The sequence below is a fragment of the Acomys minous genome (genome assembly GCF_964271855.1).
Source record: "Acomys minous genome assembly, chromosome: 9".
Lineage (NCBI taxonomy): Eukaryota > Metazoa > Chordata > Mammalia > Rodentia > Muridae > Acomys > Acomys minous.
The window spans coordinates 59763633-59776953 of NC_140490.1; the positions used below are offsets into that span (position 1 = coordinate 59763633).

Consider the following 13321-nt stretch of genomic DNA (forward strand, 5'->3'; position numbering starts at 1 on the left):
AGAACGGAGGGGCCTGGAGATCTGCTTCCTTGAAGCACAGCCCGTGAAGATGTGACTTAGCCCCATGTTAATCATGAGTGAATGGCTTGTGGCTTCCACTTCAGCTAATGACCCAAGATTACCATGGCAGACAAGACCCACATTTACAACAGCATCACCTTGGACTTTATGGAGGCATTTTTTTCTCCATAAACCCAACTTGCTTTCATATATACCTTCTCATTTCCTGCTTACAAAGCCAGCTCCAAGGCACCTGTAATTATTTAATGTTTGAAGAAACTGGATCCCAAGAGGAAAAGGTGGAGGCTCCTGTTTACCTGTCCACTGTTCCAGATGCAAGGAAGGATAACTCCTGCTGGTCCACCCCTCACACTAAGCCTTTGAAACTCATCCAGCCTTTCTGCTAATAGAAAGAATGCATGTTCTTTGGGTTTCTGCCTGGTGGGATTTTAAACCTCACTTTTCTGATGGGAAGAATCAGGCTAGTAATGATGGCTACGGTACAACACTACTACCCAAGAGAAATGTAATGTGAGCCGCACCAGAGCTTTAACATTTTCCTGGTTATCTTTGTTGTTGTTGCTGTTGTTTTGTTTTTAGAGACAGGGTTTCTGTGTTTTAACTCTGGATGTCATGGAACTGACTCTGTAGCCCAGGCTGGCCTTGAATTTACAGAGACCCTCCTGCCTTTGCCTCCCAACTGCTGGGATCAAAGCCGTGCATTTGCTGCCACCGCTGCCCTCTGCTACCACCACCGCCACCACTGCCCAGCTACCTATCACATTTTTAAAAGTGAAAAAGGTGAATCATTTAAAAAATATTTCAAGCACTGAATCCAAAACATGATCACTGTGACCTGTTGTGGCGTTCTTTGGCTAACCTACTGAGCCTATGTGGCCACCTGTGGCTGGTGCACTTGACCTCAGCGCTGTTCTTAGATTTCCCCCTCTTCCCTCCCTCGCACTCCTGTTCCAGAAGGTGCACACGAGCAGAAATTTCGACTTTTAAAAGGCTTTTAGGATCTAACAGTCCAGAGCAAGACAAGTGACACATCTAGTTTCGAGCACTCTTACTTCCCCACACCCAGCAATTTGTAGAACGCATCCTTGCCGTCCTCGAAGCAGCCTTAGACCTCCTCCTCCTAATTGCTACCCCTCCTGGCGTTTAACTCGCCTTCAATTACCACCCACTCTAGAAAGAGAACGGGGTGGGAGTTCAAGCCCCCTGGCCAGGATACAGGCGCCCCTTTTCAGAAGGATTTCTAGTGGAGATGCTTCTTCAGTTTCAGGCTCCATATCCAGGAATGAGGGGACACCTGTCCTGCTACTGGGGAAGCAGGACCCCAATCTCTAGCCTCCAAGTGGTGGGAGTGAGAGGAGTGGGAGAGAAACCGGAATGTGACCTAAAGGTCTCGTCAGTGGACAAGCAGCTCAGGTGAATGTTGAGGGGAAGCCAGCAGAACCTGCCAAGGGGCGTAGTAGCGCTGGGACGCTGGATGCTGGGCGGTACCCCCCGCACCTCGCACCGCGCCCCAGCTCCCTCTCGCGGTGCCGCAGTGCCCGCCGCACCGCCCCTCGGCACTGCCCCCATGACGTCAGCGCAGCCGGGCGGGTCCCCCGGTATAAAAGGCGGAGCTGGGGGAGGGAGACAGGTCTTTGCGCTCCTTTTGCCCTCTGTCCACGCACTACTTCGAGGGCAAGCGCCTCCACCCTTTCTACAGCCAGCACCATGCGCGAGATCGTGCACATCCAGGCGGGCCAGTGCGGCAACCAGATCGGCGCAAAGGTGGGCGCGCCCCTGGGGAGGAAGTTGTTGGGGTCTCCGGCTTGGGCTGGGGTCCCAAGGTTATTGGGGGCGGGGGCAGGCCGAGCCTAGGGGATCCAGCGAACCGGGCTGGTGACGCATTCCACGATGGCTACCGGGCGGGCTGGGTCTTGAAAGAGGGTCAACCTGCCACGATGCGCGAGACAGGGTGTCTTAAATCAAGGTCCATTCCATTGCTTTGAGACAGCCCTTCTACGGGTGCAGTTGGGTCAGGGGTCACTGTTATATGTGTTGAGAACCTCATGTCAAATGTATTTTTTTTATTCTGTCGTTTGAATGAAAAAAAAATGCAATGTCATTGGATTGACAGATGTTACAGAGGCGTGCCTTTGGGCCAACAGAGCAGGGTGTTAGACAAATTCTCTTACAAGGGCTCATCTAGACGTGACATAAAATGCAACCATCGGTCATCTTTCTCCTCAGTGGGACTGTAAGGAATAGGGGCTGTGAGACCCAACGACAGTCGGGAGGCAGCTGTGGGCATTTAACATGGGTGTGGGCGGGTGCCTGGACAAGGACGTGGTCTCTTTCAGTACCGCCATATTGCCCACCCAACCTCCCCACCCTCTTTCCTGCTGCCAAGTCACAATGCAGGCTGCATCCTGAGGATGGCCAGCTATTGCCAGGGCTACCAGGCGCCCTCTCAGGATTATGCTGCCCATCCCCAAACATTCCTAGCCCAGGGTCAATACCCGGAAGCCAATATGTAGGTCAGTGGTATAAAACTGGGTTGGTGAAAGCTGCCATGGAGCCTGTGCCAAGAGCCATTGATCCCCAGAGGCGCAGGGGGGCGGGGCACCTGATCTTCCCTTCTGCCTTCTCCCATCCATCAGCCTGTATGTAGTAACATTCAGCCCTGCCTGGAGTGACAGAGAACTGCTGCCTCTGCAGTTCTGGGAGGGGATCTGCTGTGCCCACTTCCCTCTCCAGGCTCCTCCCAGCCCAGCGTCTGTGGTCACTATATGGCCAATGCACTGCGCATTTCCAATACTCTGCAGCAGCTGCTGCCCAAACACAGAGGGACCAGCAGCTCACTAGGCTCTTGCCTGCTGTCTGACCTAGACAATTAAACCCTAAGCTGATATGATTTTCTTCATTTCAGTTTTGGGAGGTGATAAGCGATGAGCATGGCATCGACCCCACCGGCAGTTACCATGGAGACAGTGACTTGCAGCTGGAGAGAATCAATGTGTACTACAATGAAGCTGCTGGTAAGGCTTTGGGTGTCAGTTTTGCTTTCCATACCGTGGCAGAGGAAGTGGCCCAGGAGCATGCAAACAAGAAAATGCCTTTTGCATACTCACATAAATGCCATCTGAAAAAAAAATTGCACTTTGCAGTTCCCGAAGACCTGTGCATGTCTGGTGTGATGAAGCATGCTTTGTGTCTCCATTTTCTTTTTCCTCCTTTGTCTCAATGCTGGGATTTCTGTAATGAATCCTGCTGCTACATCTGTCTCCTTGCCAAGGCCAGCTGTAAGTGAGCTCTTGTCCCCACAGGCAACAAGTATGTACCTCGGGCCATCCTGGTGGACCTGGAGCCGGGCACCATGGACTCAGTGAGGTCGGGACCATTCGGCCAGATCTTCAGGCCAGACAACTTTGTGTTCGGTATGTTGTCATGCCCCGTGAGAGCTGGCCAAATGACTCACTCCCTTCCTAGCAGCCATGGGCTATTTTACAGTTCTGTGTGCAGTGCTCAGCTGATCCTGTGTCCCACAGACCGCAAGTCCTGGCCTAAGCTATGCAGCTGAGGAGATCATGTCTGTGGTCACTCTTGACAGCTCAGAGGAGAGTGTGGGCCTGTAGAGGCTGTGAAAGGCCTCCGTGGGGAGCAGCCTCTGGGATGGGGAGGGGTGGAGAGGATGAAAGTCTTCAAAGAGGGCATCACAGGCTGCAGGTGCTTTCAAAGGACCAATAATGTCAGGTAGCCACTTCAATTAGCAAGGTGTAGAGCAAGTGCTTAGAGCTGCCTTCCCCTGCCTCTTTAATTATACCTAATTAAGAGTGGTTACAGAATGTTCTCTGTGTGCTAAATTTTAGAAGCTACTGACTATTGTTAAAATGTGTCTTCTTCCTCACACTTGATTCTTTCCTATGATCCCCAGAGTGTTTGAGGTCATTGATACATTGACAATATTTCCTTCCTTTAAAACAGTGTATCTAAAAGACTAAAGAATGTTTTCTAAGGCCAGTTCTCCCTTTTCCTTCACAGTCCAATGACACCACCTTAGATTCCTAAGTGTTTAAAATTCTCTTTCTCTCTGGCAGGCCAGAGTGGTGCAGGAAATAACTGGGCAAAAGGCCACTACACAGAAGGTGCTGAGCTGGTGGACTCCGTCCTGGATGTGGTGAGGAAGGAGTCCGAAAGCTGTGACTGTCTCCAGGGCTTCCAGCTGACCCACTCACTGGGGGGAGGCACTGGCTCAGGCATGGGGACCCTGCTCATCAGCAAGATCAGAGAGGAGTACCCAGACCGCATCATGAACACCTTCAGCGTCATGCCCTCGCCCAAGGTCTCTGACACCGTGGTAGAGCCCTATAATGCCACCCTCTCCGTGCACCAGCTGGTGGAGAACACAGATGAAACCTATTCCATCGACAACGAGGCCCTGTATGACATCTGCTTCCGCACCCTGAAGCTGACCACGCCCACCTATGGAGATCTCAACCACCTGGTGTCAGCCACCATGAGTGGGGTGACCACCTGCCTGCGCTTCCCAGGCCAGCTGAACGCAGACCTGCGCAAGCTGGCTGTGAACATGGTGCCCTTCCCACGCCTGCACTTCTTCATGCCAGGCTTCGCACCTCTGACCAGCAGGGGCAGCCAGCAGTACCGAGCCCTGACGGTGCCCGAGCTCACCCAGCAGATGTTCGACTCCAAGAACATGATGGCCGCCTGCGACCCCCGCCATGGCCGCTACCTGACCGTGGCTGCCATCTTCCGGGGCCGCATGTCCATGAAGGAGGTGGATGAGCAGATGCTTAACGTGCAGAACAAGAACAGCAGCTACTTCGTGGAGTGGATCCCCAACAACGTGAAGACGGCCGTGTGTGACATTCCTCCTCGAGGCCTCAAGATGTCAGCCACTTTCATTGGCAACAGCACTGCCATCCAGGAGCTGTTCAAGCGCATCTCGGAGCAGTTCACCGCCATGTTCCGGCGCAAGGCTTTCCTGCACTGGTACACGGGAGAGGGCATGGACGAGATGGAGTTCACCGAGGCGGAGAGCAACATGAATGATCTAGTGTCTGAGTACCAGCAGTACCAGGATGCCACTGCTGATGAGCAGGGCGAGTTTGAGGAGGAGGAGGGTGAGGATGAGGCTTAAGAACTTCTTAGATAACATTCATTGTGCACCCTTAGTGAACTTCTGTTGTTCTCCAGCATGGTCTTTCTATTTGTAAATTATGGTGCTCAGTTTGCCTCTGTCAGAAATTCACTGTTGATGTCATAGTTGGAACCTCCTTTCAAGATTACAGTATTGTCTAAGAAATCTATACTAATAAAAACGCATGTGTATAAAACCTGTGGTTTTCCTTGACATCACGTTAGTGTTTCAGAAATACAAAGCTTCAGGGTGCAATAGCACTGTTTGTGTTTTAGTTAGCATTCTGTATGCCCCATGAACTTGTTGAACCTAGGACTAAAGCAATAGCTTTTAATTCTCAAGCAATAAAAGTATCTTGCAAATTCAAGACATCCTAAAATACACAAACACTACAGATGATTCCCATTAGACTTATTTGAAAACAAATTATGGTAAGAATTTGCTTTTAAGAGAATGGTAGAAACAATTTAATGGTAAAAATGGCAATATTCATATTTTTACAGCTATTGAAGCTATCACATGATTGGGTATGTGATTTTTCCTGCTTGCATTAGACCATGATCCTTCACTACAAAAGCCCCCAGACACCAGGGCTTCCTGAAGTTTCATTAGAGAAAGTCTTCTACCAACTTGTTGAATTCATCTGCAAAACGTAAGTGCAGGTTATGCTTGCCTTCTGGCATCAGATGCAACCTAGAAACAAACCAAGCTTTCCATCAGTGGCATATTATTAAACATGCTTTCCCTCTTCAGCATCTGATGAGAGTCTTTCAGAAACATGAACTTTCCAAGAGTGTGACTCTTGGAAGAACTCCCTTGGAAGTTCCTACCACCGCACATGTGAACCATCAGGTAACAAAAACAGTGGATTGCTAATTACTTTAGAAATCCATTTTTAACAAACACATTTTTAAACGAGACAACCGGGAGGTGGGGGGGACGATTACAAAAATGATAGGAGTGACAAGTGTAATCCTAGGTCTTTAAAAAAAAAAAAAGACTACAAGACTGAAAAATGGTGAGAAGTCACTGGGTTGCATAGGTGAGTTTATTGGGTGGTGGTGGAGGGGGGTGGTGGGGGGTGGGGGGTGGGGGGGAGGAATCTGCATAGTGGGCAAGGCAAATAGGAATTTTCAGCCAGCAGCAGCCCTCAGCCAAGGTTCCAAGCCACTTGGCCATGTTCAGACTACAGAGCAAACAAGCCTGACTACAGCCAGCATGCAGATGGGGAGATGCCTTAGGAATTTTGAGTGGGTGTTGGGACTCAGTCGCAGCCATGTGTGCGGAACTACCTCTGCAGCTGTTACAGCGTGTCTTTGGTGGACCCCTCCGTCCCGGAAAGGCCTTTTCCATTTAATGTGATTTTGGTCAATGGGGACTGATTTGCAATTTAAAAAAAGCAATACAATTAAAATATATTTTATTTATTAGCTTCTAAAGCGTAGAGATAGAGTTTAAACAAAGCTTTTAGGAAGCGAAGATCAAGTTCAAGCCATGTTGTCTACAGTGACAAGTGGGTGTCAAAAGAACTAGACTGGAGCAAAATTCCAATGACTACATTCTGTACTTCTCTGGTCTTTTTCCCTGAGGGCTGAGAACTCTCAGAAACTGAGTGGGTCATAGGGAGCGCTCCAGAGGAAGGCAATCCTCCTCAGAAGATGCTGAGCCTCTTGCAATTCTGCTGTGCTAGTAGCAGGGGGAGGGGAGGGAAGACCAGGGAATTCAAATGAGAAGGAAATACATACTGCTCTCATCTTTTAGGGGCTGCTGTAAGGTTAACAATGCTATAGACAGTGACCAGACCATTTACATTAAAGTGTGCTTTTAAAAGGGGATGAGTTACACCATCCCCAAAGATAACCCATCTGTACTACACAGGTATGGGGCTGCAGGGATGCTCAAAGCTGCATGTTTTAGGATACAGAAAAGTCTCAGCTTCCCAGGATGCTGAGCTAACAGAAGTACAAGTGTACACCAAACTACAGCCATTTGTCTTAATTAAGCTGGGTTTGGGAGCCAAGAAACCCTGTCTTGACCATCCCGAAGTACATCTAGAGATGCTCAACTCAGCTGCCACCTGTTCTGCCCCATTTTTACAATTTGCCTCTTCCCCACAAGGACAGCTGCAACCCCCTTTTTTAGCTATATAATGAAGCCTGGTGAAGCCTACAGTTTCCTCCCCCCCAGCATCTCTAGATCTTTGGAAAGTAAATATGAGATTCTTTATATTACAAATATGAGAGACCTACTCTAGGTGCCAGATGGATGCATTAGTGGATGCGCGGCTGGGCAGTGGATGGGTGAATGAGTAAATGGGTAGGTGGATGAAGGAACAGATGAAAGTATGAAGAAAATTCTTTTCCTTGATGCATTTTCTTAGTGCAAACCCTCTCTTCACTCTGTGTGGAGCCGACTGTGGATCCTCTTGGGAGCAGGACCAGAAAAGCCAGGCAGAAACACCTGGCCAGGCAGCCACTCTGCTGCTGACCCAGTTTTTACACAGACAACAAAAGAATTCACAGGCCTCACTGAGTGGCTTCCAAACAGTCACGTTCTCCAGGAAAATTAGTAGGAAATACAACCACTCAACACACAGCTCAGATGGCAGTGAAGGGGCCCTACAGAGTGCAAGTTCCTAAGTGTAAGGCAGGGGCCCTGTAGCACGTGGTGTCTTTAGAAAGACTCTACAGCTCTTGGGGAGAAGCTGTTAAATTGGAGTAAACCTGGTGGCCATCTTAGTTGTGTTCACTTCATTATTTCCAGCTTTCAAAGAAACTGTGGGAGCTGTCCAATAATGACAAGGCCATAATGAACATGCTATAGCATCTTCACTCTGAACGAATGTGGCAAAATTCTCAGTATCTTATGAACCTATACATCAGCCAGGAGAATATGTGCACTTTCTGCTTTCCCTGGAGACCAAAGGAGCGGCTGGTTCTTTGTGATGAGCTCTTGTCCATCATGAAAATGGACATTGGCAGCAACACAGGCCTTTTCTTCATCCCTAGATGTGAGAACTGCACGTTTCTTCCAACTGGTGACACTAGCAGGCACCACCCCCAGACTTTATCCTACTAGATTTTTGGGGCTAGGAAACACACATCTCAAGGGGAAGTTTATTTTCTTAAATCTAATAATCATGTCTCATGCTTGAAAAAAAAATTAAATCACTGTGGCATCCCCAATCCACCCTCAATGGAGCGCTTCTGCCAGGTCTGCAGGATTAATGATCTATTGTGGTGCATGGAGGCCAAACCTGCTGAGACTCCAGGGATCTGGCCTTAGCCTACCAACTGCAGTGAAAGATGGACATAAACTGTGGGGGCCATCAGTGGGTGACGGGCTTTATGGAGGCAGCACAGCCTCTACACTGGCAGTTACACAGCCCCCTAACCCCCGTACCCTGCCAACTGAGCCACCACTCTTCACCTGAAAAATGGGGGTAGTAACAGTACCCCTGAGACCAAAAGAAAATGGTAAGACACATGTACTAGTCTGTAGGCATTTTACTGATGTCTGCTGTTGATTTTCTTTCTTTGGTTGGTTGGTTTTGTTTTGTTGTTGTTTTTGTTTGTTTGTTTGTTTGTTTTTTGAGACAGGGTTTCTCTGTATAGACTTAGCTGTCCTGGACTCCCTTTGTAGACCAGGCTGGCCTCAAACTCATAGAGGTCCGTCTGTCTCTGCCTCCCGACTGCTGGGATTACAGGCATGTGCCACCACGTCCAGTGATGGTATCTGCTATTGTTTTGTTATATATTATACTTTGAAAAAGTCCTTAGGAAGGTTCTGAGCACAGGGTATTAGTGAATATTCTGACTCAGGGAGAACATTTGTTCCCACTCGTTGGCTGACATAAAGTCTCCAATTGGAAGATTTTTTCTCCCCTTAAGAGAAGTTTCGCAAAGTGTGTTTAAGATTTGCCTGGCAAGGGTCAGTCTCTGCTCCTTTCGAGTCGAGGAGGCCTCAGCCCTGGGGATTTCTACGCTGTGGCTACCGGGGAGTCTAGCTGACTGCTCTCCTCTGCTAAGGGACCCATCTAGGGGAGAAGTCACCAAGGCATGAGGGAGCGGGAGCTCTCAGCAAGATGGCGTAATATAAGCACAGGCAGCAGCAGGTAGGTACCTTCCGTCAGCCTCTCCCTCCTCCAGGACCCCGGGTCTTGCTTTGCTATCTGGCTGAGTAAAGGAACTCAGAAGCTGCTGTGAACTAGTTCTACCTTCATGCTCCAATTCACCCAGCTCCAGCAGCCTGGGGGGGGGGGGACACCTTACATTGGGGGATAGACTTAAGAGAGCCAAGGAAGCAGCAGACTCCAGTGACTAGGACAGGAAGACAGTAACTAGCCCACCACCTGCCTAGATGGCCACTCCTGCCTTCCCACTAACATAACCGCCAGGAAAGCCACCCCAAGGTCAAGAAGCCTGTGTCCAGGACCATGTGTCTATCAGCTCTTCCCCCACAACCGTGGTTAATTCCACATAGCAATTTGACTGGGTCTCGGGGTGCCCAGATACTGATACTTGTTCAGACATCATCGTGGTTGTGAGTGACTGTGCCGGGGCTGACATTAAGATCTGAATCCATAGGCTGGATAAGGTAATTCCCCCCCCTCCCACCGCCACCCCCCACCCCCGCCCAGTATGAGTAGAGCTGGTTCAATCTGTTGAAAGTCAGGTTGAGAAGCTACCTGGCACCTACATTTTATATACCAGAAAACAAGCTAGAGATCTCATGTGCAATTCTCAAGGGCACAACAGTCAAATGACCCTCCAGTTGCCCTTAATCCCAATGTTACAAGTGCTACTCAGTGTCCTTTCATTTCCAGAGAAGACTCCGTAAGCCTCTCCCCACGGCTGATACAAACCTGCAAAGTCATTCTGTATACATCGATTGTACCACTGTTCTCTTTTGCTTGCCTGGCTCTCACGCCTGCCTGATGATGCAGCTGGGCCGCTGCAGAGTCTGACCTCTCCGTGCCCACGGCTCCCTGCCTGTGTGTATCTTTCTACCTCCTCCCTCCCCCGACATGCACAGAGCCTTTAACATATGCTAGATTATATCCTGAGAGAGCTATCCAGTGAGATGAAAATTAAATCACACACTGAAAGCTGTTTAAAAAGGTATGAATAGGAGCAGGGCGTGGTGGTACACGCCTTTCATCCTAGCAGTGGGGGAGGGGGAGGCAGGCAGATCTCTGTGATCCAGGCCAGCCTGGTCTTCTACAAAGTGAGTCCAGGACAGCCAAGGCTACACAGAGAAACTCTGTCTCAAAAGAACAAAACAAATGTATGAATAAGGAACAATGTAACCAAGTAAGGAAGCTTCCCTGAGGCGGGAGGTGCTGGGCCATGACATAAAAGATTGTATACTGGACAGGCAAGGAGTGGGTGAGGCGCATGGAGGCTTGCTGCTGGAGCTGAAATGCAGAGTCCAGTTTCTGAGATCTGAAGCCTCCTCAAAAACCACTTTCATGGAATGACATCCTCCGGCCCCACCCCTTCCTATGCTGAAATCTCAGCATCTTTAACAAAGTGACTTAGTTAAAAATGTGGTCATATCCTGATCGGTTATGACTGGTGTCCTTATAAAAAAGCAAACTGGGTCAGAGGATCAGAGGAATGATTGTCTGTGAGCTAACATCCCCATCCTGGGCTCTGGAACTGAGAGAAGATGGATGTTTGTGACGTAATGGAATTACGTCTTCATAACTACCACGTGTTGACAATACTGAGGCCGAGGGTGTTGCTTAGTGGCAGAATACCCTGACCTCATCCCCAGCAATGTAGGGGAAAAATACCATAAATAAAAAAATGCACCTGCTGGGCAGTGGTGGGGCACACCTTTAATCCCAGCACTCCAGAGGAAGAAGAAGGCAGATCACTTAGTTCAAAGCCAGCCTGGTCTACAGAGCAAGTTCCAGGACTGCCAGGGCTACACAGAGAAACCCTGTCTGGAAAACCAAAAACTAGAAGCCAAAACCAACCAACTAACCAACCAAAACAACAACAAAATGCACACAGTATACCCATACTGCCAAACCCCACGGCTTAGCCTTACCTACCTTAAACATGCTTGGAACGCTTACATCAGCCTACAGCTGAGCGAAATCGTCTCCTATGCCACGGACCCTGATTTGTAATAAAGTGTTGAGAACTTCATGGAGTTTAGTGAACTCTGAACTGAACATGGAAAGCCAATGGCTGCACAGATGTTCTGATATCAGTGCAGAACCAAGCTAGCTGGTTCACACACAGTGGCTTGACCTAGCTGTGCGGTCACAGTCTCTCCGGTCAGTCCAGCTGGGCTGCCTCCAAGAGCCTGTTCACACCAACTCCACAGTATGAGGGCTGCCACTGACCATTTGACAAGATTTCCCTGATGGGTGCTGGAGCTGCTGCATGCTTTGTAATGGGAAGTGTCCACCCAGAGGCTGTCAGACAGGACAGGCAAGAAGCCTGTTGGCCAGGAGGGAAGTCTGGTATCACAGGAGCCCTGAAACTAGGGTCAGGCCAGGAGGACTCCAAGGACAGGGCCTGTTCACCTCATTGCAGCAGTCAGAACAGCCCTCATTGTGGGTTTTACACAAGAGCTTGTGTGGGAGAATGTAGCTGCCTAAAACTAATCACAACACAGGCCTCTTTGCTTTTAAGAGACTATGGCTCCTCTCCTATGAAGAGAGAAAAGAGGGGGAAGGAGTCAGACTCACAAGGCTGGAGGCTGGTCTACTTCCAAGAAGGTAAAAGCAGCCTTGTGTGACTCCTACATAGTAAGTGCTTCTTGGTAAAAACCGGTGAGCAAGTCTACGTCTAAGCATAGTAAGAAGTGTCTGGCGAGGCATGCTGCTGTCCTGCCTCACATGGCATGGCGCAGATGCTCAGCAGGGACATGCTGTTCCGAGAACCCAGCTTTCTTTGTGCTCCCAAGGAAACCACCCATGGTCTTGCAGGTTCCCACCCAAATAAAGGGCTCTTTTAGTAAAAGGGGTGGAAAATATGGTCATTTTTAGGGATCCGTTGCTAATAATATTTTACCTCCAAACCGTCAGTTCCAGAGAATAACAACATAAGAAAACGATTTTCCACCAAATGCACAGGAAGGGCATGCTTTTCTTCAATATTGATGTATGCTGTTGCTAGGAGATGGGTTTGGGACAGAATTCCTAGGGCAAACTTCCTCAGAGGCAGACGTTTAAATGAGGTTGGCTTTTGAAGGGAAGTCCCTGTATTTATCATGAGGGCCAGTATATAAAAGCAGAAACCACGTCAGGCCACCAGACATAGCTAGCTGTCCTACCATCTCTCTAAGGGCACATTCATAAGAGGCAGTTGTGCTATGGTGAGAAAAAAAAAAAACAACCAAAACCCTGTTTTAGGAAAATTCAGGACTTTCCAGCCTTTACCAACTAAATGGCTTGAACTACTGCTTAAGAACACCAACCAGCCTTGAGTTCTCACCTAAGAAAATGAACTATTTCCCCTAAGTTTGTAGTAAAGTTTAATTAGATATTTTATAAGAGTAAAAGATCTCCAAGCTATAAAATGCTATGTGGGAACATCACATAGCTTACTCTAAATGTATGGAGTTTAAAAACTTAGAAAATGAGGTGCATAGAAAACATCTGGGAGACTAGTAAGAAAGTCAGCTATTTGAATTTTGTGCCACAACCATGGCTTAGTATTATAATTTTTATAATAGTCAAGTTTGAAAATGCCTTATTTACTATGAACTTCTAAATTTTTATAAAAATCTCTATGTTTACCTATAGTGTAATTTTAATGTTACTTCGACCTTTATTCTCCACTTTACTCTACATTCTTCCCAAAGCCGTTGCTATTTCCTGCTCGTATTCTTGTATTTGTTCACCTTATGGTTGAACTGATATTAAAAAAAATGTATGGAATGAAGAGAGGCTTTTGGATGTAAAGAATTAGAAATATATACATATAATTTATATATCTACATATATGAATTACTATGTAACTGTATTTCGCTGTGGAATAAGAAACAACCCCTCCACTTATTTCCAAAACCCAAGGGAAGTGTTGAGATGCACTGAGGAGACTCACCCACAGGCAGTGGAGCTGTTAGGGCACCAGCTTTCCCTTCTGGGTTTCAGGGACTTTGAGGATAGGGACCTAAGCTCAGTGATCAGTGTGCTAAGCAGTT

The 13321-nt window shown here is 48.2% G+C and overlaps 2 protein-coding genes across 2 annotated transcripts in view; one reads left to right on the forward strand and one right to left on the reverse strand.

Annotated features, from left to right (window-relative positions):
• The first annotated feature begins 1625 nt into the window (after positions 1–1625).
• LOC311605561 (tubulin beta-2A chain) lies at positions 1626–5351 on the forward strand. Its single transcript, XM_084796213.1, has 4 exons — positions 1626–1785; positions 2927–3035; positions 3324–3434; positions 4095–5351. The coding sequence occupies exons 1-4, from the start codon at positions 1729–1731 to the stop codon at positions 5153–5155; spliced, it is 1338 nt and encodes a 445-aa protein (XP_084652339.1). The 5' UTR covers positions 1626–1728; the 3' UTR covers positions 5156–5351.
• Positions 5352–5593: 242 nt separating this feature from the next.
• BPHL (biphenyl hydrolase like) overlaps positions 5594–13321 on the reverse strand; it is a 34875-nt gene continuing 27147 nt past the window's right edge. The window contains exon 7 of the mRNA XM_084796214.1: positions 5594–5848. Within this exon, the coding sequence (XP_084652340.1) occupies positions 5764–5848 (85 nt within the window). The 3' untranslated portion in view covers positions 5594–5763. The remainder of the gene's footprint in view (positions 5849–13321) is intronic.

Excerpts from the sequence above, each read along its gene's own strand:
- LOC311605561 (XM_084796213.1), top strand. The coding sequence starts at position 1,729 with ATGCGCGAGATCGTGCACATCCAGGCGGGCCAGTGCGGCAACCAGATC. Across the intron at positions 1,786-2,926 it reads GCAACCAGATCGGCGCAAAG|TTTTGGGAGGTGATAAGCGA; the intron begins GTGGGCGCGCCC and ends TCTTCATTTCAG. Across the intron at positions 3,036-3,323 it reads GTACTACAATGAAGCTGCTG|GCAACAAGTATGTACCTCGG; the intron begins GTAAGGCTTTGG and ends TTGTCCCCACAG.